The sequence below is a fragment of the Ricinus communis genome, chromosome 1, assembly GCF_019578655.1.
Source record: "Ricinus communis isolate WT05 ecotype wild-type chromosome 1, ASM1957865v1, whole genome shotgun sequence".
NCBI lineage: Eukaryota > Viridiplantae > Streptophyta > Magnoliopsida > Malpighiales > Euphorbiaceae > Ricinus > Ricinus communis.
In genome coordinates this window covers 2,657,261-2,680,457 of record NC_063256.1, presented here as the reverse complement: position 1 = coordinate 2,680,457, position 23,197 = coordinate 2,657,261, and the positions used below count along the sequence as shown (strand labels likewise).

The window sequence follows — 23,197 nt, the reverse complement described above, 5'->3', positions numbered from 1 at the left end:
TTTGATTAAAATAAAAATTAAGAAAGAATATGATGAGTTTGCTGGTAAATTTATCACTTAAAATTTGATGTTATGATTAATATTAAGATATAATTTTTAAATGCATGAGCAATATTAATTCATTAAAGTTTACCCTTATAAACTTGCATAAATAAATGAATTAGTTAACAATGTGTATAATCCTAATTAAAGTCTTTGACTGATATAAGGATTTCCGACGATGTTTTAAAATAATTTAATTTCATAAAATTAATATATAAAATTTCAAATAAATATTTATTTTAACTAATATACCAATTTTAGATTTAAAAACTATAAGATTTATTTCGATCAAAATACAATGCAAAGATTAAGACTCAGGGAAAAGCAGAAATTTGCTATACAAATTTTTAATTAATATTCCAAAACAATATCCGTAAATATATTAGCTGCATAATTGTTGCAGATTTTGTTTTTTCTTTTTATTTTCCGGTTAATGATCATCTTCATCTGACAATCACGGCATTCATTTCCTGTTAGCAGCTAAGCTCGTCAAAAATACCAGCCGAACACAGCACAGCACAATCAAAATTCTAGTGAATGCCTAAAGTAAAATAGAATACAATAGCATGCAAGGAGAATAAACCAGATCAAGTCTCGCGCCATGAGTCTATTCTAAGAAATCAATCAATGGCGCGGATCTTCGAGTATTTTGTGGTGTGTGGACTAGGAGCAGAGCTAAGAACCCTAGACGGAAACAAAGGATATCATGGAAGAGGAGTGATGTATCTTGCGTCTCTTCTCGATCAATATCCTCCTGATAATCATCACTCTCCTCCTCCTCCTCAGCTTCCTACTGTATGTTTTTTTTTTTTTAAGAAATTTTGCGTTTCTTCTTTTAAGTGATCTTTAATAAATCTATAGATCTGTTTTTTATGATGTGTTTTTGAAATGGCAGTGTGTGCTTCCTGCTGGTGTGGAGTTTTATTCCTCCGGATTTGACGCTAATGATGCTTCTAGCTTTCCAAGGAGCTATCCTATTGTTCTAACTGGTAAAAATCTCATTAATGGAAACTTATTTAGTCTATGTATTGCACTCTGTCTCCAAGAATATTGACTTTATTAAGCAATGTACTTCACTTTCATAGTGTTTAGAAAGTCTAAATGTTCACTTCTCATGTTTTGCGAGGTTATATTTGATAGAAATTTAATCCTTACAACTTAAAAGAAAACAAGGCATTTTGTAAGAAATGAAATCATGCGACAAATGTCATGATTTTTTGAAGAATTCAATTCACACGATTCATTCTAAACAAGGCTATTTTGTCTCCATATATATTTCACTTTTTAAGCAAGGTGAGTGTGCAATATAGGCATTCTTGGTTTTCAGTGGCCTGATTTCATATAAAATCAAATGCATTTTGAAAGTGTATTGAGTGGAGAAAATTTATGGGGAGTAGTTCAGGATTTAGGCTTTATTTAGTTGAACAGAGCTCTGTTTTTGAAGGGTAGTTCATTTTCTGTCTTTCATTTAGTCTGATTCTACTTTATTTTACTAAGATATTAGTCAAATGTGAACTTATTCTGCAGAGGGCGATGGATCAAAAATTTATGTTAGTTGCATTGCCTTTCGGGATCCAGTTAGTGAGGATATTGCTGAAGCTTACCGTATACCAGCAAATTCATTTGCTGACAAATGTATTTGTCTTGTTTCACGCTCACCTAGTTTCAGTGTCCTCCGGAATGCACTAGAAGAGATATTTGCACTTTGCTTTTCCCCCAGTGGAAGTAGGTAAGAATCCCTCAGTGTGGATCAGACATTTTGGTTTACTTAGTTTCCCCTGTAGACATGCTTATTTAATCATCCTTTAGTTTCTCCAAAACACCATGTTAACATTTATTCTGATTTTGGGATCTTTCAGTATGGGTTAAATTAAGTTTGTCTTCACACCCAAATAATGGAAATCCATGGTATTATATCTGTGCCTTAATGTCGTTGGATCTGATAAAATTTCAGTAAGCCGTTATGGGATGTTATAGCATACATGATCTCCAATGTACCTCTGCCTACAGCCGGGAGGGATCGAGTCTTGTTTGCTATTGAAAACTGTCTGCTCTCTGTGGAGGCTCCACCAAGAGATGGACTCCCTCATGCTGATGTATGATTTCCTCTCTCTTCTTTATTTTATTTGCTGCAATCTACTATTGCTTATTGTGTATTTTGGATAGTGTTTACCAGAAACTTGGTTGTATTGTAAACTAATATCAATTTAATTAAATGCAGATATCTTTTCAGCCACTGGTACAATGCTTGGATGTCGACAACTTGATCAAATTCTTTACTGCTGTGTTGCTTGAGAGGAGGATTTTACTTCGATCCAATAAGTATCACTCTTACCTTTGACCTTTGAGGCTTTGACAATTGATTATTATCAAAAGAAGATATATTACCTAGCTTGCTATCATTTTGATTTTGGCAATGCCATTATGGATGCCGTTAGGAATTAACTTGGGGTTCGGCATCCGGATAAAGTTCTAATAATCGTGTGATGCCCCAATAAATTTTGTGTAGGTTATGTGTATATTTGATTAAAGAATATGCTGTACAATGTTTCCTTTTTGCATTATTTTATGTTTTCTTGCTCTCCTAATTTGTGAGTTGCCTTTCCTTCTACTTCTTTTTTTCTGATTGTAGCATATTATGCATACAACTACTATGTGGTACTTCCTCTATAGGTCTTGGTAACTTGCTCCAAGTGAGACAATTATCATCTGCTTAAACCATATCCAATAGCAGATGTCCAAGGGCATGTTATAGTTATTGTTGTCAAGCAACCATGAGGCCTCCACAATTTTTTTTTATCATATTAGAGGTGGCTTTTGCTATTAATCTAATTATTGGTTCAGTTAATCTTATGCATACATGATACAACGGTTTATGGCTATCTAAAGATTGGCTTGAATGAACTTTTATTGATTTTTAGAAGAGTCAACACTGGCTTTATTTGCTTCTTTTTTTTGGTGCAACCGGTGATCTAGCTTAAGATATTTTCATAGCTGCAGTTACATGATTATTATGTTTGCTTAGAAAATTTGTAAAATCATGGTTTTTATGCATGTATGCCAGGAGACATACCTGATAATGCTTTTCTTTAACCCAATGAAATCTGCTAGCATACAAATTTAAATTACAATTTAAAACTAGAAGCTATATATTGGAAATTATGAATACACATTAAAGCCATGTTTTGTTTCCAGTACCTCTTGTCTGTCTTAGAAATATGATACTTGCATTCATATCCTCAAATTGTGGTTGGCACATGGCAGCAAAGCTCGTTTCTTGTACAACATCGTGTTTCGTTTTACTGTTATCCAGATCAGTAAAATTGAAAAGGAGAGAACCATATGAAAAATAAAAAGAATCAGACTTCCACATAAATTGTTACAAATTTGTGAAACCAAATTTTTAAGTTCAATATCCCTCATGTCTTCGATGGATGCATAATATGTTTGTTGTGAGAACACTGTTGTTACCACTACTATATTCCTTATTAAATTCTACATGTTTTTGTGTCCTTGCGTAGTTGCTTGTCAAGGCTTAAACGTATGTATAGATAGTGATAGTAGGTAGCATGTGAAGTTATAAGTATAAACTGCATTTGAAGTAAGTTTATGGGATTAATGTAGTGAATCTTGTGCCAAACATTTTGTGTTTGTTAAAATGGATTCATAGTTTGTGATAAAAACTCTATCTCTATCAGTTTTTTTTTTTTAATATATATTTAAAGAATCTTTCTGTAAAAGTTCTAATAGCTTTTTTGATACTGTTCATATATTATATATTTGTGTTATCTGTATTCCAAGTTGCATTAGATTTCTATAAATTGAATACTGGTGAATTTTCTTAGAATTGTGGTATAATCATGAGCAATAATGACCACAAGTAATTTGTGAATCTCTTATGAATTTACTTAAAACCAATGGTATGATGATGAGCAATAATGACTACAGGTAACTTGTAAGTTTCTTCTTATAGGCCAAGGCTTCTGCCATCGAGGTTCACCATCATTATTGTAGCTTAATAGACAGCTTCCATTCTTATAATTTGCCAAAGATGCTAATTTTATCCTACCTTGTCTTTTGGCAGGTATTCGATTTTAACTCTAGTATCAGAGGCTATATGCCATTTAATTTATCCTTTCAGGTGGCAAGTAAGTCTTAAATCTAAGAATTTGATGCAATATCCGGCTAGAATAGAATATTTATCTTAGCATCATTATGCTATGGATTCCTTATTCTATTGCTGGAAATTGCTGTTGATTTCAAAATACATAGTCTAATGCTGTTCTTATGTCTCGGCTTCATCTAATTGTTTTATGTTTGTTGTGCTGAAGCATGTCTACATTCCATTACTATTTTTCAGTGGAGTAGACTATATTGATGCTCCTACCCCTTATATGATGGGTCTCCATTCAGGTGTTGATACGTCTCTTCTTGCAATGGATGGTGTAAGTTTTATACTTAAACCTTGGTGTTCATTTATTTAAGTTTGTGTTTTTTGTTTGCAATACTTCTTCATGACTTCTGTTATGTGCAAGTTGTTATTACTTTATTCTGCAATTGACAATGGTTCCCTGATCAACAACATTTTGCCACGATGATTAAGCTAAGTAGAATTTAGCAATGGTTCCTTTGCTCAAGTACAACAAAAACTTGGTGCAAACTGTATAAATCTTTATGGAAATAGCAAATTTCATTTAGAAAGCAAATTCCATTTTGCTATGTGGCAGTTGAATAATTACTTGTTTGTCGTCATAATATGCTTTCTGTGCCTTCCCCTCTGTGGTTGGGCATGCATTGGATAAGCAAGCCATTAAAAAACATCTTTTAAACCGATTTAAAAGCTGAAAATATTGGATTGGGATTTTGGGATTTTGAAACTAAAATGAGAATTATTGATTAATAAATTATTTGGATTAACTGGTATTAACATTTTATTCAACAATTTGTTTGCTTCTTAAATTTTTTTAGAGATGCGAATCTAATTTATAGAAGGAAAATACTGGTTCCTTGACCTTCTCTTCTCTAAATTCGTTTTCAGTTTTTTTCATGCTTGCCTGCTCGGCTGCTTACTCTAGAATGGTCTTTAATTGGTTCCGCATTTCTTAGGGGAATTACTAACGGAATGCATAAAAGTAAACATTAGAAATTAGTTAACTAAAACATATAGATGCATCTTTGTAATTATGCTTCTCCCACAATAAATCTTCATTTTCTATATGTTGGAAAATGTTAGAAGTTGTATTTATCCCACATTGCTTGGTTAGTGGGCTGTTATAGTGTATATAAGTGGATTGGACACCCTCTTCCTTTGAGCTAGCTTTTGAGAACGAGTTCTACCCAAAGACCATTTATCAATGGTATCAGAGCCGGCCTTTTGTCTACGATGTTGAGTTTGGACTCGGCCTGTTTGCATGTCATGCTAAGCGTGAGGGAGGGTGTTAGAAGAAGTTGTATTTATCAACATTGCTTGATTACTGGGCTATTATAGTGTATGTAAGTGGGTTAGGCACCCTCTTCCTTTGAGCTAGCTTTTGAGAATGAGTTCTACCCTAGCCCATTTATCAGGAAACAAATTCATATTAAAGTCTGCATTATCTAATCATGGTAGTTTTGATATATGTTATCACCTGCTTTACAGTTATGACTGAGAATTTTACAACCTGGGCCCACTATCATGCAAACATATGACATCAACTTATTGCTGTATTAGCCTGCAATTAGTTGTTATTTTGGCCTCTTCATCCTCAGATATTTGGTCCTTGGTTCTATGTCTCTTCTCATATTTGTTTTCTTTCTTTCTTTTTTTGTCAACAGGCATTTGTCTTTATATAACTGATAAGTGAGTCTATCCTGATTAGCTGTGCATTTTCTATGAGTGTGGCATTGTGAGAAGCAATATAAAAAGGTCAACTGTGTAACTAGAATAAGGCTTCTCTCATTACACTAACTGGCTTCTTTAATGTTGGAAAGGGTTTTTATAGCAGATTGCTGCATATTCTTTTTATTGCTTATACTGTGGCGTATGAAGTCCACTTCTTTTTTGTATTTTTGAAGTCTACAATCATGATGATGTTCTTTGTAATGCATTTCATTTAATTGGTTTAAAAAGTCAGAGACAGACGTGCACGCTCGCACTTTTGGTTAGGAAATTGAAATTCTTGGATTTAATATACTTCTTCTCCTCTTTTTTCTGCTGTAGGTTGTTGTTGTGGACCTTGAGTATAACCGAATTAGCACAACAGAGGAAATACCGCTTGTCCCAGAGCCTGAATTAAGTACTCTTCGTGGTGAGATTCTGAAGTTGTTGTTCCCTAATGTCATGGAAATAGATCATATGAAGGCTGGAATCTTTGGTTTATCTGATCAACATTCTAGAGGTTGCAGCAAGCCCTGGGGGGAAGAGCATGACCTCCAACTTAGGTGATACTTGGATGAAAGTGAAATGTTTATGAAGTAGCTTTCTTTCGAATGTGTCAGTGCTCATTTTTCCCATTATGCACAGAATGCAGCATTAAAATAAAATATGAATAATCTGTCTTAATTTTTTTCCTACTTTAGTGCTGATCGTATTTGTCTACCATATGCAGGTTAATTTTCTTAAAGTTCTTTGCATCAATCCTAGGTGGCTACCGCAATTTCATTGTATGGTTATTTATATCATTTTTCTTGATTTATGAAATTCTTTATAAAACTTTCACATTGTAATCCATGAAATTTACTTTTCTGAAAACAAATTGTGTCAGGAAAATAGTGCAACTCAGGTCTTCAACACTCAAGCATTCTTGAAGAAGCGCTCTCGATCAACAAACCAGCCACCAGAGCCCATGGTGATTTCTTTTCCTCTTGATCACTTGCTTCTGAATGACAATTCCTGGTTAGCTAATTAAACCAATGGCCTAAAATGTTCAATTATTCTTTTTCACAATTTTTCACAATTTTTCACGTTTGATCAACCCTTTTAATTCTGGAGATTTTAGCTTAATTTGAGAGAGAGAGAGAGAGAGAGAGAGAGAGAGAGAGAGAGAGAGAGAGAGAGAGAGAGAAACCCTTAGTGATTTGGCTGCTTTTTGTGGAGTGAGAAATTTTTCTTCTGTCAGTTGACAAGAAGGCAATAGTTAATAATACTGTTGCTGCCTGTTGGAGGAAAAAAGCAGCCCATACTTGTGTTCTTTCATTGAAGTAAAGAGAGAAAGAGATAGAGGGGGAAATGGGCTAAGACAGGAGAGAGAGAGAGGGATGGGTGGAGATGAGGAGAAATGAGAGCGGAGAAAAAGAGGAAAGGAGAGGGAAAGGAAATAAGTAAAGTATTACCTGTTATTCAACCAGTAAAAGATTATTATTTCTTATTCTTGACTGGTTGGCTAAACTGGGAGCCAATTTCTGAAATCTTGTTAAAATAGCCAAAATTAAAAGGTTTGGTCAAACCCAGGAGACTAAACACAAAAGTTGTGATTTTTGGTTATTAGCTCTTTAATGAATTGCGAATTATTGAGTTATATAATTTTGCCTTTTATTTTAATTTTCTTCTTCAATAATTTAATATGTGCTTTATTATATTATGCTTCTCTCTGTGCTCATTTGTTATGTTCCATGTTGGCAGATAGCACAGTTTTTAGACTCTCATGGTTTCTTAGACTATCTGGAGAGAGGTGTAGGTTCTGATGAGAACAATTTTAATCTTCTTGAGAAATTGCAAGATGCAATTGGAAGGGGTCAGAATCCTATTTCAATTCTTCCCTCGTCATTGATAGAGCCTGAGATTATAACTATATCAGATCAAAATGTGGGAACTTCAGGTAAATTTGAGGTGTTCTAGTTGCTAATTATGTTTATAGGTGTGAAATGGATACGGTTACATTTCTTGTAGTTTTTGGAGTGTAAGTTTGTTCCTTTTGTCTTTGGTTCTGCAGGATCAGGTGCCAAATATACTTATGATAGGTTTCCTGCAAACATTAGATCAGAAGAGCAAGAGGAGAAGAGAAAGCAGATTCTTGCAGCAGCTAGTGGAGCATTTGAATACATAAAGCATGCTCCTAGGTATATCTATATTTTTGCTAGGTTATATTGTTTGTATCCTGCTGAGGTTTATACTGGTCCTAATCCTCATGACTTGGTGTTATTTTAGTCCAGAATAATACTTTCCCTAATTTCTCTTATTTATTTACCAGCTCACCATCTGTGCAAGTGGGTAAGGACTCTCTTAGTCCAATGGAGAGAGCTGTAAGTTCTCTGTACTGTGAAAATGTAGTTCTACGATTGAAGTTCTAGCACTATTTTGAACAATTATTACCAAACTTTTACAGGCGGAAAGAGACCGCATGGTTTTGGACATTAAAGTGAAGCTGCAGGTAGAACTCTCTCATGGTGTTCTTTCCCTGCATATCGTACTGAGTTCTGTGGATCTAGGATTTTACACTTTCTGAAGTAAAAAGGCCTTGTTTATTCTGTGGGAAATGATTTTCCAGTCAAAAGAAAATGCATGGCTAGCTTATTTGTAAATAGTATTCTATTTTCCAGTTCCATTATCATATTTTTCCAGGTTTCAGTTATTGTTGTTTTATCCTTGTATAGGGTTTGTGGCTTCGTCTTCTGAAACTGGGCGCCACTGATGATCCACTTTCTTCATTTGAATATGGCACAATCCTTGGTATGTTTATAGAAGAGCTCAAAATTCTGTTGATTTTTAGGCCAACAATTCTTTTTTTTTTTTTTCTGTTTCCAATTTAGTATACTTTCTGAAAGAGTAAATTAGATTAATGAGCCTTTGTTACTGCCTTTGCAGCACTGATCGAGTCTGATGCAGAGGGGATTGGGGGCAGCGGGTTTGTTGAATGTATAGGAGAGCATATTCACTCAGTATGTGGGCATGAGAGGCATGATCTGATAGAATACTTAATTGTGTCTGAGCTAACTCTTGTCTGGATTTGTGTTTGCAGGGTTGGCACTCTCAGTTGACTGATGAGCAGTTCATTGCTGTGAAAGAGTTGGTATGTAGATGTCATGACTAGGATTAATTTCTTAGATAATTTCTGTTGGTCGGATTTCTGAAATGTAAAAGTTGGTAATTTTGTTTTTAAATACAGTTCTTAATTTCATACATTGAATTTAGTGACTCAGATTCACTTTGGTGAAAGTTTTCTGATGCTTCCCCTGCTTACTAGTCAATTGCTTTTTGAGTGTTTCTTTTGCACTTGCCAACCTATTTCATCTTTTATGTCAACCTATCTTAATCCCCAAAACTTTAACTGTGCAACAGCTTAAAACGGCAATTAGTCGTGCAACTTCCCGGAATGATGTCTCAACGATTAGAGATGCCCTTGAAGTATCTGCTGAGATGTATAAAAAGGATGCCAATAATGTTCCTGACTATGTCCAGCGCCATTTAAGTGCGCTGTCCATTTGGGAGGAGCTACGGTATGTGTTATTGGTAAATTCCTGACGGAATTGATTTATGTCATTACTTATTTTTCAAAATTTGCCAAATTTCTGTTAGTTTTGCTTTGCACCATATGGACTTTTCTTTTATAACCTTGGCTCGCCAACTATACTCATTTTAGAATTTTTGGATTCCCTTGTTTTCTTATAAGTGGTTGAATTTGATCTTCTTTCTCCTTTTCCTCCGTTTCGAGTTGTAGGTTTTGGGAAGGCTACTTTGACCATCTAATGGAGCATTCTTCAAGCAAGTAAGAATGCATATTATTAAAAGTTGTATATTCACTAAGTTCTCATCAGTTACATATTTTTCTTCACTTCATGGTTTACTGATCTTGTTACATAGTTTATGCTCATTGATTCTATGTTGCTCTCTTATTCAAACAAAGAGATAGATCTGAAATAATAGTCAGAGGTCAAGTTAATTAATGCTCTATCTTTCTTGCATAGTTGATATTGGTAGTAACAGTTAATGTGGAAATGCTTAAATTATAATAATTTTGCTTCCAAGGAGGAGCACAATCTAGGATTGATTATAATCGGAATTTGTACACACTTCTGGGATCCAAGGAAGTTTATTCTATTTTCACCTGTTGGATTCATTGACCTTCCATTTTTGCACGAGTGCTTTTCCTTCTGCTCTCTGCATTTGACTTGCTTCTTGGATGATGTGTCTGTATGCATTGTGTGAATTGGAATCCAGATGCTAATGGAAATGGGAAAATGGTGAAACAGCATTTTTCAAAAATATAGGAGATGGAGATGTGGGGGAGATGTGTACATATTTTAAAATATAGGAGTAAAATATATAAATATTAAAACTACAGGGTAAATATACCTACAAGTTCCCTAATAATAATTAATGCGAAAAATGAAAAGAAATAGTGACTCATGGCACTTTTCTTTTGATTTTTTCTTTCTGTTTAGGAGTTTGATTAGTCCTTTACTCCTAATCGGTTTAGGAATTTCATGTTCCTTTGCTTCATTTTCTTTTGTCGTTGAGGAAATACATTTCTGATCTGGAAATGATTTTTTATTTTAACATATTACAAAAACAGGGCTGAAATGTTTCAGAGAAGCTTCTTGGAGGTTTCCTTTCCGAAACGCAGAATCTTAAATTGGGTGAAGTTTCTGTGCACCATAGTCTAGATGCATGTCAGCCTAATTTGGTCATGTTTAGTTGGGTTGTAATCTTCTTTAGCTTGCTTGGTAGCAGAGGGAGACTTCTATCATGTGCTTTCCTTATTTTTTTAATTGTAACAACTTAACTAAGTAACCAGATTAGGAGAGAACTGACAATCCCATGCCAATCCAGTTTGATGAAAGGCAGCTTTAGGTGTTGTTGAAATTGAATTCCAAAGGTTAGGTGGTAAATGTTGCAATTTTGTTTATAAGGTTGAGGAATAGATGGGCATGTGTTTTATTTTGAAATTCAAACGAAAAAAGATTGTTGAGGCTGCAGTATGTGGGGCAGTGGCAGTGGCAGTAATAGTGCTGTGAACAATAACTTTGGCCAATTGTTATTTGCACAGTTTTACTATGGCCATATATGTTTTCTTTTTCTTTTCTTTTTTCACGTGGATAAATTTTTATGTAATAGAAAAGGTTGACCCTAGAACAATGGTTCTTATATTCCTATTTGATGGGAAATAAATTAGGTTCTCATAACAAGATTTCTAATGTTTCATATGGTGAAAATTAACATTGTAATTCTGTAAATTATCAGCAAACTAAAGGAAAGTTCTAAACTTTACACCTTAAATTTTTTATGCATCAAACCCAATATATCATTAGTTTCACTCTGTGGGTTAGAATTGCATTATATGATTCCAAAGTAGCAAATCATTGGAAATTCTTGTAGTACTTCTACAGTTTCTTTATGTGTAAAGTATTGCAAGTGTATTCTTTTAGACAACCCAAGTCTAAGTCCATAAATACTTGGACTTTAAGTATGAAGAAACTAATTATTGCATTTATTTCATTTTCATTTGTTAAGATATTATCGCCAATAGTAGATTACACCGCATTCCCTCTTTAAATGTAAAGAATTAATTGGTATATGTGCTGTGAAAATTTGCTGATTTGTCAAGTAATACTTGGCCGTTATGCTCCTTTGTTTCTGTGTCAGGTCAGCCAATTATGCGGCTTTAGTCACTACGCATCTAATTCTAGTGGCATCCCACATGGTGGTGTTCTTTTTCTTTTACTTTTCCCCATGTCAATTGTTTTCTTTCCCTACAAACATTTAATGTTTTAACCTTATTCTATGCTATTGTTAAGGCTGGATTAGGACTACCTGATACTGATGCTTGGTACATGGTTGAGACTATAGCAGAGAGGAACAACATTGGGTACAAACAGCTGGTAAGTTAGCTCTTCATTCTTTTGTTTATAGCTAAGTCTGAAATTTATGATATACTGTAGTACGTGCTCCTGGCCTTTTTTCTTCTAAACTTGCAGGTTGTTTAGATGTTCATTGTGGCAAGATTCGTTCCTCTGTTTGGGGGTTAATCATCTACCATTCTGGACTGTAGTTATTTTATCTTGATATGACAGTAGGTCTTATGTCCATTCTCTAATCATGCCCTGTCCAGTGGGCGAATTGCTCAATTGTCTAGCTCAAGGAACACTAGAGGAAGAAGATGTACATTGGCATTCTAACTAGCCTCTAAAATTGTTTGTTTTTTGGCTTCCTTTTCTTCTGGTTCTTCTTCTCCCCATTTCTGTTTCTCAATTCATGTTGTCAGTGACATGTTTCTCACAAGGCTCTGGGGTTAGAGGATCACTTAGATAAGTTCCATAAGCATAACTGTAATCAGTAATTGCTCCCTTTGATCTCCTTCTCTTCTGCCAGTGGCAATCTAATGCAATTGTACTTTACTTCGGTTTGCGTTTCAGATTAAACTTAGAGGATTTTTGTCACACATCCAGCAACTTCGAATTGGTTACTGGGGACTCTCGTCTGTGAAAGCCCAATCATTGTCACCTCATGGATTGTCTTCCCCACGTCCAAAGGATGTGACAGATGAGAACCAGCAACCTGCTGAGGCCTCTGGTGTTGGTAGGAGCTGGGTTCAAAGTATGTTTAGCAGAGACTCATCAAGAGCAAACTCTTTTGCTCGTGTTCGTAAATGGACTTCTGATGGCACTTCAGGTTTGCCTTTTGATAACAATGGGACTTCTATTACAATATATTTAATCAGTTTAACTTTCCATAACAGAACATTTCTTTTTCTTTTTCTTTTTACCTTTGGGATTCAGCTGCATACGAGAATGGAAGTCCCCGCAAGCAGGATTTATCTGCTGCAGGACAAAAGAAAATTCAGACCAATGTTCGCGTACTTAGGGGTCACAGTGGTGCTATTACCGCTTTACATTGTGTAACACGAAGAGAGGTGTGGGATCTGGTGGGCGATCGAGAAGATGCAGGATTCTTTATCAGCGGAAGCACAGATTGTATGGTAAATTAGCATACCTAATTAATTGTTTCCCCAGAATAATTCCTTCAGACTCAAAATCATTCCTGGAAGTTCATGTGTTCGATCGCCTTGCCACCGTATGCCTTAAAAAATCATGCTTAAAGTTTTAAACACCATTTGAGTGGTAATGACATAGGATAGGTTGCAGGACTGGTATTTACATTGGAATTTTGTATAGTAGGGAACCGGGATTCTAGAATATAAGAATGAATATTCGAGTTTATGGTTGCATTTGGGGGAGAAAAGAGGGGACTCATAACTGAAATCTGCATTTATTTTGTGAATTCCAGATATGATTCTGGCGAAAGTAAAGAGGGAAGAAATATAAACATTCTAAATACATTGTATTCCTTAGGCATCAGATTGAAGGCCGCATAGGAATCATATTCAGGGTTGAATTGCAGCACTCAATTCAAATAATAAAACATTATAAGCTTGGTTATTTGTAGAGCCAAATGTAATCCTAAACCTGTCAGTATTCGATTAATGCTTATGGAACTTTGCCTTCAAATACAAAAGTAGAACTACTTCGGTCAACTTAAGACCTAAAGGATTCCACTCAACTTAAGACCTATGACACTTTGGCTCAGCCCTACCTGGAGATGCTGGAAATAAGAAAAATGTCATAAAATTGTATGAAGCGTACCGGCTAATTTACTGAAATATACTTTTTGACAAACTGAAAATTAGAATGTGCTTGAAAATTTCCCGAACAAGCCCTATATAAGACTTGGATCATAAGTATTTAGTTTCTGGAATCCTTAAATGTGATTTTTTTAGCTACTTGTTTTCTACATTTTATAGTTTGAACATCTTCCTATATTCATAGTCTGTAGGAGTTAGGAGTAGCAAATGCATTGAATTTTTTGATTTCTAAGCCTGAATCAGGAATGCTGGATTCTTGGGAGAACATTGCTCTATTATCTGTTATAGGTGCGAATAGGTTATGTTTATTTATTTCTTCAAAAACCAATGCAGGTTAAGATCTGGGATCCTAGTATTCGTGGTTCTGAACTTCGGGCAACTTTGAAAGGGCACACACGGTATATCAACTCATTTTAGTTTAAGATTTACTTAGATGGAAGTCAACATGCGCTGATGACCACGCTTCTTACTCTTGTTACAATATATTTTGTTGCTTTGCATCTCTTCTTTAATTTATGCAGAACTGTTCGTGCTATAAGTTCTGATCGAGGAAAGGTGGTATCGGGATCTGATGATCAGTCTGTTATTGTATGGGATAAGCAAACATCGCAGCTTCTAGAAGAGCTGAAGGGCCACGATGCACAGGTTTGAGCATTATTCATATTTCCAAGTTTATTATGAGTTTCTAGCTAAATTTTTCTCTCTCTCTCTCTCTCTCTGTCTCTCCCTTAAATACTCTCATTTCCTGTTTTGCTTTTCTTACTTCAAAAATAATGTTTTGGTTAATGCCTTTTGGGGAGTTTCCATGCATTGCATACATGTATGAATGCATTAACATATTAGTATATCTAAACAAGCATTTAGCACAATTGTTTGCATTGTTTTGCTTAGAAATTTATAGAAAGAACTAAAAACTTATTTTAAACTAGGGTTGACCCTTGTTATTTTACTCTTGTAGGTCAGCTGTGTCCGTATGTTGTCAGGTGAACGTGTTCTTACCTCTGCTTATGATGGAACGGTGAAGATGTGGGATGTTCGGACTGATACCTGTGTAGCAACAGTCGGCCGTTGCTCGAGTGCAGTCCTATGCATGGAGTATGATGACTCCACTGGAATCCTGGCGGCTGCTGGCAGAGATGCGTATGTAATTTGAAACTTCTTTTTTCTTTTCTTAGTGCTATCAGACTCGATTTCTACATTCTCTCTATTGTTTAGCTAGAAGCCAATTTGATGAATATTTGCACTACCAGGGTAGCAAACATCTGGGATATCCGTGCTGGTAGGCAAATGCACAAGCTATTAGGGCATACAAAATGGATACGGTAAGCTGAAGAATCAGTACAACTTTCTTCTTTCTTCAAATTTTAATTACTGTCCATTAGCCAGTAAAACATTTTTTCATCATTCAGGTCAATTAGAATGGTTGGAGATACGCTGGTTACTGGTAGCGATGATTGGACGGCAAGAGTGTGGTCTGTTTCTCGAGGAACATGTGATGCTGTTCTTGCTTGCCATGCTGGTGCAATTCTATGCGTTGACTATTCAATGTCAGACAGAGGAATAATAACAGGTTGGTTTCTTCTGTTCTTAATATTTCTTAATTTGCAGAAGACTCATACTCGAGAACTTCTTTTTTGTGCCATGTTGGCTTGGTTCTTCAATGCCTTGACTTAAGCCCAAGTGGCAGTGTTGAAGTCATGGGGACGGGAGAGGGCTGCCCCATTCTGTAGGCTAGCCCTTGAGTTTCTAAGTGAACCCCAACAAAGGTAAGAAAAATAAAAATGAGAATACCTTTAGATGTGTGCTGAAACCTGAATTAATTTTCAGGTTCGACTGATGGACTACTCCGATTTTGGGAAAATGAGGAAGGTAAGAGCAATAATGTTTCTCTTTGATTTTTCTTTTTTCTATTTTAATTTATTAAAAGTTGGATTTTGTTAGAATTTGATTACTATTAGGAGTCGTTTGATTCGTGAAAGAATAGGTTGGGAATGGAAATAGAATGAGTGATTTCTATTGTTAGTATTTGGTTTACAAAAATTACTCCGGAATCGGAATGGGATTTACCCCATCAATGGGAGTCACCCATTCCTTCCTCCCCTTTAAGAAATGAAAAATTCATTTTCATGGAAATCAAGTTAAAATCTATTATGAATATTCAAATAAGTGAAATAATAACTTGTCCTTTATATAAACATTATTTTTATATATTTGTTGTATATAATAATTACAAATTAAATATTTTTTTAATTATAATTAAGTATTATAATTGGTGTCAACGATAAATGAATTTGATTCCCATTCTATATTGAACCAAACGACATATAAAATATAATCATTCCCATCCTCATCCCTCTCTATTTCCATATTCATTCCCAATCTTGAACCAAACGGGTCCGTATTATTATATTTCTTTTTCTCTATCAAAAGCATTGCTACATTGTTTATCATCGATGGCCAACTTGATTGGTGGGCATCACCTCTTTTAGTTTCTTAATGTGTTTGATGCTTCTCTCTTATAAGAAACAGAAATTTGGTTGAGATAGATTAGGAAGTTTTTAATTTTTGTTCTTTCACTGTTCTACATTCAAGAGACTTTTACATACAAAAGATGGCACCTATTTAACCTGCTATTGTGCCTACTTTCTCTTCTCTTTTTCTACATATTTGTGAAATTCAATAAATGTACTTTACATGTGCATCTTAAATCACTTTTCGATTTACTCTCGCCCATTCTTCTCTGGACTCTTTTATTGTCTTGTATCAGTTTGATAATTGCTTACAGAGTCCTACATGATATGACAATTCGAATTGTTACTTTCATTGTTATCCAACTAAATATATTCCTGGCCCTCGTGGCCTTTATTATGCATGTATCAGGAGGTACAAGATGTGTGAAGAATGTAACAATTCATAATGCTGCAATATTATCTATAAATGCCGGGGAACACTGGTTGGGAATTGGAGCCGCTGACAATTCCATGTCTCTGTTCCAACGACCACAAGAGAGACTCGGTGGCCTCTCCAGTACTGGTTCAAAGATGTCTGGGTGGCAGCTTTATAGAACTCCACAAAAGAATGTTGCTATGGTATGGATCTCTTTCCTCTGTGCTCATGTGTATATATATATATATATATACACACACACTGAATATAAAGGTTATCTATATATGTATTAATGAACTTTCATGCGCCATATTAAGTTTAGGCAAATCATTCACATCGAGAATAATTTTCTAGGGTACTAATTACTAGAGTTAAATTTACCCACTAACTGAGCTGTCTTGAGATTAGGGCAAAGTAAATCATATGTTAAAATTAGAAAAAAGAAAAAAGAAGTAAATAAATGTTAACATAATTGAGTATCCCTTAATAAAACATATAAAACCAAATACAAAAAGAAAATGTTGGGAACAAATTTATAAAAGAGTTCAATCATATATTTTTGCATGAAAATGATAAAGTCTATTAACAACTTAATTACTTTTAAACTAAATAAAAACTCGATTATACAACAAACTTTATGAATTAATGGCTTAAATTTAAAAACTGAGGCAAGGCTGTGGGCTGGGGGCAATGGGGTGAATATCAGGGGACAATGTAATACCAAAGATATAGGACGTGAGTAGTGCGGGCATTTGCTCTCATTCCCTCCATTGCTCTTATGGTGGATCCACCAATAATAATAATAATAATATGCACCTTCAAGTTTAGTCTAATGATAGATACATATTTTAACTTGAATTTTGTCTAAAATTCGAGTCTTTCTCTCCTTATGCGTGATTATAAGAATAATAATAATAATAAATGTTTTCAGCAATTTAATATATTTATTGGATAAATAAAATAGCACCTCTAAAATGACAATTGAATCTTCAACTAAACCGTTAGCTGCGGCATTTGGATACTATCTGGGAGTTGAGAGAAAATGGTGGTCTATGAAGCTTAGTGGTCTCAAAGTTGGGAGAGAATGGACTATCTCAGAGTCTCATAAGAAGTCATGAATGCAACTGCACTGGAGACTCGGATTCTTTAAGGAGCATATTGAATTTGAAAAGCATAGAAATCGCTTTTCTGACACCACGATATCAAATGGACCAAACATGCCTGGGCCAGCTACCAGTCATGTTAAGCGCCACCAAAATTGCTTGTCAGAAAAGTGATTTCACTTCAACTCTTTTTTTCTTTATTATTATTATAATAGTTTCTCCAGAGACAATTCTTGCATAATATGATTACAATCTTTGCAGTCTCCAGATCCACCATAGTTTGGGAAATAGTTTCAAAATCACACATTTTTATTATCTTAAAAATAGGTCACGCTTTTGCTATCTGGTCTCTTGTTTCATTGGCTTCATTTTTTCTGATACCACTTTTGGCATCCAGGTGAGATGTGTGGCCTCCGACCTGGAAAGGAAGAGGATATGCAGCGGTGGTCGTAATGGAGTTCTTAGGTTGTGGGAAGCAACCATCAACATATGATTTTATATTTTACATACTACATCTCTTTGTACTTTCAATTGTTTAAGGCATAGTGGGAAGTTTCTTGTATAGTAGCACGAGTTCAATTTTCTTCAACCCACGGAATCTAGTGTATGATTTTAGCATCATCTCAGGATTAAAACCCAATTCTTACCTGGGAGCCGTTTTTGCAGTTAATTTGTAACGGTTAAACATATATACAAACGACAAGGGCGCTTGACTTTCAGTTTTCCTTTTTCCTTTATATGAGATGTTGATTTTGTACAAAATTCATCATGGAAAATAATGTAACACTTGGAAACTATTTGTTGCTGTAACATTATGGTGTTTTTGCCACGAGATAGCAGTGTCTGTTGTATGGTTGTTGCAGGTATTTGATGAATGTGCGGAATTCTAATTGACTACGAATCTTTCCACATCTTGCTTATTGCGAGTGACAGTCAAGACCTTGAAGTAGGGATGCAATAAAAGCATTCTTGAATGTTGTTATATTTTAGAACAGAATCTTATATTTTGAGTACATGTTTTGTGTTATTTTTGTCATCTGATTTAAGGTATTGCAAAATTATATCGTCGTAATTTACTGAAATAATTCTGACAGGAACCCGATTGGATTTTTGTTTACCCTATTTTTTTCGTTTTTAAATTATTTTCTTCGTAACATTCTATACAATTGCTTAGAAAAATCGACTCCCTTAACTATGAGTCTGTTTGAGCTTGCCGAATTTTTGAGTGACTTTCATAACCTCAATTTTAAGCTGAACCTTCTAAATAACTAAATTAGAATTGAAAGTTATCAAATTGATTATTTTAAATATCTGAAAGTTTTTAATTCGTGAGTTGACAAATTCACAAGTTCTCAAAGAGAATTTTTTTTACTTCTGTGAATGTAACCGTCTAAATCATGTAATTATCTATCCTAATCGTTATATTATTATTATTATGAATATATTATCATTATCTATAATTAGTCAATTTATTTATTCATTTATTAATAAGTAATTGCTATGTATTTGTTATTATTTTATTGCACAATATGACCCATTACCCATTCAATGAAATTTTGAAAAGAAAATTGAGTTGGAAACATTTGCTTGATCGATTAATAGACTAAATGTCCAGACCCAATTTCTAAATAGTAATTGAGATTGCACCACTTGCCATAAATAATAGTTGGTGACATTTTATCCACACATTTGTAGGTAATATTTGTAATAATATATATATTCTTAATTTTAACTAAATGATTGAAATCTCATTTAAAATACATTTAAATTTTAAAAATTTATGAATAGTAAAGTTCAACCATCAATTTTAAATTTAATATGACTTTATCATACTCCAAGCTAAATATAATCCCAAATAATTCATATAACTTGCATACGCTATTCTTTCTACACATTTGAGACTTTTTCACTTTGCATCCTAATTCCCTAGATATTTAAAAAAATTCTTTATTTTATCCATCAATAAAGATATATCAAACTTTCAATTAGCCAGCTACTCATCTGATCGAGTAATATTTATACAAATATATGGATAAAATGTCACTAGCTATTATTTGATCTAACAAAAATAAAATAAAATTCATGGAGTTTAAAAATATATATTTTTACCATATTATATATAGAAATTATATTATTAAAGATCTAAAATGCTCTAAATATCTATATATAATTTAGACCTATCATCAGCACCTAATCGAGTAATATTTATAAAAAAAATTCATTTGATCTAACAAAAATAAAATAAAATTCATGGAGTTTATAAATATCTCATCCATCAAAAACCATCAAAATAAATATTACTCGATGGATATTCCTAAAAAACTCATATACATATTCCTAAAATTTTTTGTGAAATCCTCATATTTTAATAAATGATAGATTATTCCAACTTTTTGTTTATTGTATAAATATTCCTAAAATTTATTGATTGGCATGATATACTAAATAAGAGAATATAAATAAATCTATTAAATTAAAAAATTTAAAAAATTCTGACTTCTTACTATCTATTTTTTTAATAAAATTTATGAATTTTAAAGATGTCATTCTAAATGCATTAAATTGTCATGCTTTATAATTAGTGACTTTTAAGTATTGACTGCCTCACCTCGCATATATGTAGTCTTTGGCACATAAATCTTAGAGGTATACAGTCTTTAATTTATATAGTTATATCTCAAGAACTCGGCAGGTCTACAATTTTAAGGTTTTTTTTTTTTCTTTTTTTTTTCAAAATAAATTTAATTCAAAGTTTAAGACAACAAAATGTTATTTTTGAGATTCAAGGGTTAATAAACACATTAGCTTATTTTAAACACTTTAATTAGCTTATTTGGACACTGTTTTTACATAATTAGCTTATTTTAAACACTTCTTTTGCATAACTAGCTTATTTTAATTAAAGACACATTTCTATGTGCGTATAATATAAATTATCTCTAGAGTGTTGCATTTAAAATTGAACCAAATTAATAAATTAAGAAACATATTCAGCTACCCTCATTAAGGACAATAATATATATATATATATATATATATATATATTCTTTTGGAAGAAAGAAAAAAGAAGGAACATCCCAAAATATTTTAGTTGGTTTCAAAATTTATACATTGAAATGAGTAGTGTCTATTTAACAACACAATGGACACATCAAAACAGGAATAAAAATAGAAATAATCTCATTTGGACAAAATTTCATAATAACATAATATTTGTACAGGATGGTCTTTGCCAGTGAGAAGTGGATTAATTATTGTAGGACTCAAAGAATAATTAAACTCAACTCAATTAACCAAAACAATAAACGAAAAAGCAAAAGAAACATTTTTCTTAATTATTTAAGACAGACACAATACATTATCAGGGCATCATTTTTTGGTTCATTGGAGGCATCATAGCCACTTGAGGCTGCTGCTGCTGCTGCAGCATCATATTTCCCTGCCATCCTACAAAAATACACAATAGTAACCCTAACATCAATAAATCCGAGTATCTTAACAAAAAGAATAAAACAAAACTAATTTTTATGCGAATCCCTGATTTGATTTGTTCTTACCAATGGCAGGATCAAGGCCTCTTCTTTGAAGCTCTCTGTATTCTTGACAGAGAGCACACCATTCACAAAAGAAATGAGTCACCCAATCAGCTGCTGGTGCCTCTACCAGTCCATACTTTGCCCTAAGCTTTGTTCTATAGCTGCATGACATAATGCACGGCAACCCTATAAGCCCTAATACCAAACCATACAGCAATCCGGTCGTCCCACAAGCTGCATATACGATAAACATATATTAATGCATCCGATCAGTATTTTGGAGTTACAATATATATCGAACCGATTGCTCAGGACCAAACCATCCATGTGCATGATGCCAGTGGCGATGAACACATCCAGCCGAAGCCAATAGAAATCAGCACTCCGGCCATGGTCTTAGAGGCCATGGCAAAAATGGTTCCGGAGATATATATATATATATTCGTTTATAAGGATCAATACACAGGACTTACAAGTCTGGCCATTGTCAATAATTTCTGCAACCTGGCCAAATGTGATGCATGGGAAGCAAGCTGTTGTGAGAGCTGAAACGTCCAAAGGAAAAGAAAAACACAGAAGAAACATTAGACTGGTATCAGTATGCTTCAGTTGTTTTCTTATCAATAGCTAATGAAGGAGTTCTTTTTTTTTTTTTTAAATAAATGAAGATTGAGGAAGAAAGGTAATTACCATTCATTGGATCATCCATGCAATCAAATAGCCCAGTTCTCCAACCTTCACCGTATTGCACTTGCTGTCCCACCGGAAACCCTTGCGCGGCTACCGGTGTCTGAACTGCAGGTTTATACGGCGAAGATGCCATATTATACCCTTGTCCAGCATTATTTTGTGGAGGAAATGACGCTGCCTGTGGCTGAGGTGCTTGGTAAGCGTTCCGAGTGAAAGCATTCTGAGGAGGAAAAGGCTGTGGCGAAACTTGAGCAGGATAATTTCCTGATATGGGCTGGCCCGTCATCTGTTGTGGGTGTTGTGGTGGGTAAGCTGCAGGCTTATTCGGTCCATTTTGATATACTGGATTGGTTTGGGAGCTTGCAGGTGGGAACTGTACGGGTTGAATGGGAATTGTTTGTGGCGGATATGCAGTGGGCAGATTTGAGCTTTGGGGTGGGAAAGGTGCGGGTCGAGATGGTGGTGGTGGTGGGTATGCAGAATTATTCAGTCCACTTCTGGGCGGAAACTGTGCGGGCTGGGCTGGTTGAGGGCCATAGCCTTGGTTAGCTGCTTGTGATGGTGGTGGCGGTGGTGGGTACTGTGGTGCTTGCTGCGGCTGAGATTGAGGTGTTTGCTGATAGTCTTGTTGTTGTTGTGGATCATTTGCGCAAGTTTCGGTGAAATGGGATTGGTAAGGGTCTTGCTGGGTTGATTCATAGTAATTAGTTCCAAAGGACTGAGTAGAAGTAGGCTCATACTGGTATTCTTGAGGTTGAAGGTCATATTCTTGAGGTTGTTCTTCTGAGGAATCTGCCTGAGCACGTCCCATTTTGCTTTGCTCTCGATGTTCAACACCAGAAAAGGAGAGAGAGGCAAAAGAGAAGAGAGGAGTGGGGAAGAGTGTAATGAATGGCAAGAGGAAATAGACTTTGAAATGGTTTATAAAGAGAACGTGTTGTGCCACTACCATACGCAGGCAGACACTTACAAAATTCGCAATTTGCACAAAGAAAGCTGTATATGCAATCTATATAGTGACCAAAATAGCATTATTCCCCGCCGGAAAAAAAAAATGCTATTTTGTATAATAAATTTATATATATTTATCAATTTAAAATAATTATATATCTTTCATCATTTAATATTAAAATATAAAATATTTATATATTTTTTATAGTGTATATATAATAGCAGTAAAAAAAACTAATTGAGTTGAAAATTAAACCAAAATCAATTAAATCAAACCAAGAAATAGTTAACTAATCCAGTTATTTTAATTTTGATTTTGATTTTTAATATTTGATTTTCAGTTTCAATATTGATTGTTTATTTTTATTATATTTATATTATATATACACCCTATATTACTATTTATTGTTATCTTATTACTGTGTTATTATTA

The 23,197-nt window shown here is 34.2% G+C and overlaps 2 protein-coding genes across 3 annotated transcripts; one reads left to right on the top strand and one right to left on the bottom strand.

The window, feature by feature from the left end:
* The first annotated feature begins 342 nt into the window (after positions 1-342).
* Positions 343-18,419, top strand: LOC8286733 (DENN domain and WD repeat-containing protein SCD1). Of its 2 annotated transcripts, XM_015728955.2 has the most exons (31): positions 345-837; positions 938-1,031; positions 1,570-1,771; positions 1,997-2,138; positions 2,264-2,364; positions 4,127-4,190; positions 4,374-4,487; positions 6,242-6,462; positions 6,630-6,684; positions 6,786-6,869; positions 7,643-7,838; positions 7,953-8,079; positions 8,211-8,262; positions 8,346-8,390; positions 8,614-8,689; positions 8,825-8,898; positions 8,979-9,029; positions 9,299-9,456; positions 9,678-9,725; positions 11,603-11,660; positions 11,755-11,838; positions 12,373-12,628; positions 12,736-12,935; positions 13,932-13,996; positions 14,120-14,243; positions 14,557-14,738; positions 14,849-14,920; positions 15,008-15,168; positions 15,426-15,467; positions 16,479-16,687; positions 17,985-18,419. In XM_015728955.2, exons 1-31 carry the CDS (start codon positions 670-672, stop codon positions 18,078-18,080), a joined length of 3,621 nt encoding a protein of 1,206 aa, XP_015584441.1. In that variant the 5' UTR covers positions 345-669; the 3' UTR covers positions 18,081-18,419. The 2 variants fall into 2 exon arrangements, with proteins under 2 accessions (XP_048228182.1, XP_015584441.1); XM_048372225.1 differs by lacking the exons at positions 15,426-15,467; positions 16,479-16,687; positions 17,985-18,419 and adding an exon at positions 15,274-15,398 and having other exon boundaries at positions 343-837.
* A 2,327-nt stretch (positions 18,420-20,746) lies between these two features.
* LOC8286732 (basic salivary proline-rich protein 3) lies at positions 20,747-22,762 on the bottom strand. The gene is made up of 4 exons (XM_002511920.4): positions 21,814-22,762; positions 21,597-21,668; positions 21,145-21,357; positions 20,747-21,034 (listed from the first exon to the last, which is right to left on the bottom strand). The coding sequence occupies exons 1-4, from the start codon at positions 22,622-22,624 to the stop codon at positions 20,949-20,951; spliced, it is 1,182 nt and encodes a 393-aa protein (XP_002511966.1). The 5' UTR covers positions 22,625-22,762; the 3' UTR covers positions 20,747-20,948.
* Between the last annotated feature and the right edge of the window lie 435 nt (positions 22,763-23,197).

What these genes read in the sequence shown, in the direction of transcription:
- LOC8286732 (XM_002511920.4), bottom strand. Translation starts at nt 22,624, where the DNA reads ATGGGACGTGCTCAGGCAGATTCCTCAGAAGAACAACCTCAAGAATAT. An exon ending in CATGGATGATCCAATGAATG is followed by an intron (nt 21,669 to 21,813) that starts GTAATTACCTTT and finishes TGGACGTTTCAG; the next exon opens with CTCTCACAACAGCTTGCTTC. An exon ending in TATTGACAATGGCCAGACTT is followed by an intron (nt 21,358 to 21,596) that starts GTAAGTCCTGTG and finishes TCGTATATGCAG; the next exon opens with CTTGTGGGACGACCGGATTG.
- LOC8286733 (XM_015728955.2), top strand. Translation starts at nt 670, where the DNA reads ATGGCGCGGATCTTCGAGTATTTTGTGGTGTGTGGACTAGGAGCAGAG. An exon ending in TACATAAAGCATGCTCCTAG is followed by an intron (nt 8,080 to 8,210) that starts GTATATCTATAT and finishes TTTATTTACCAG; the next exon opens with CTCACCATCTGTGCAAGTGG. An exon ending in TGAATATGGCACAATCCTTG is followed by an intron (nt 8,690 to 8,824) that starts GTATGTTTATAG and finishes CTGCCTTTGCAG; the next exon opens with CACTGATCGAGTCTGATGCA.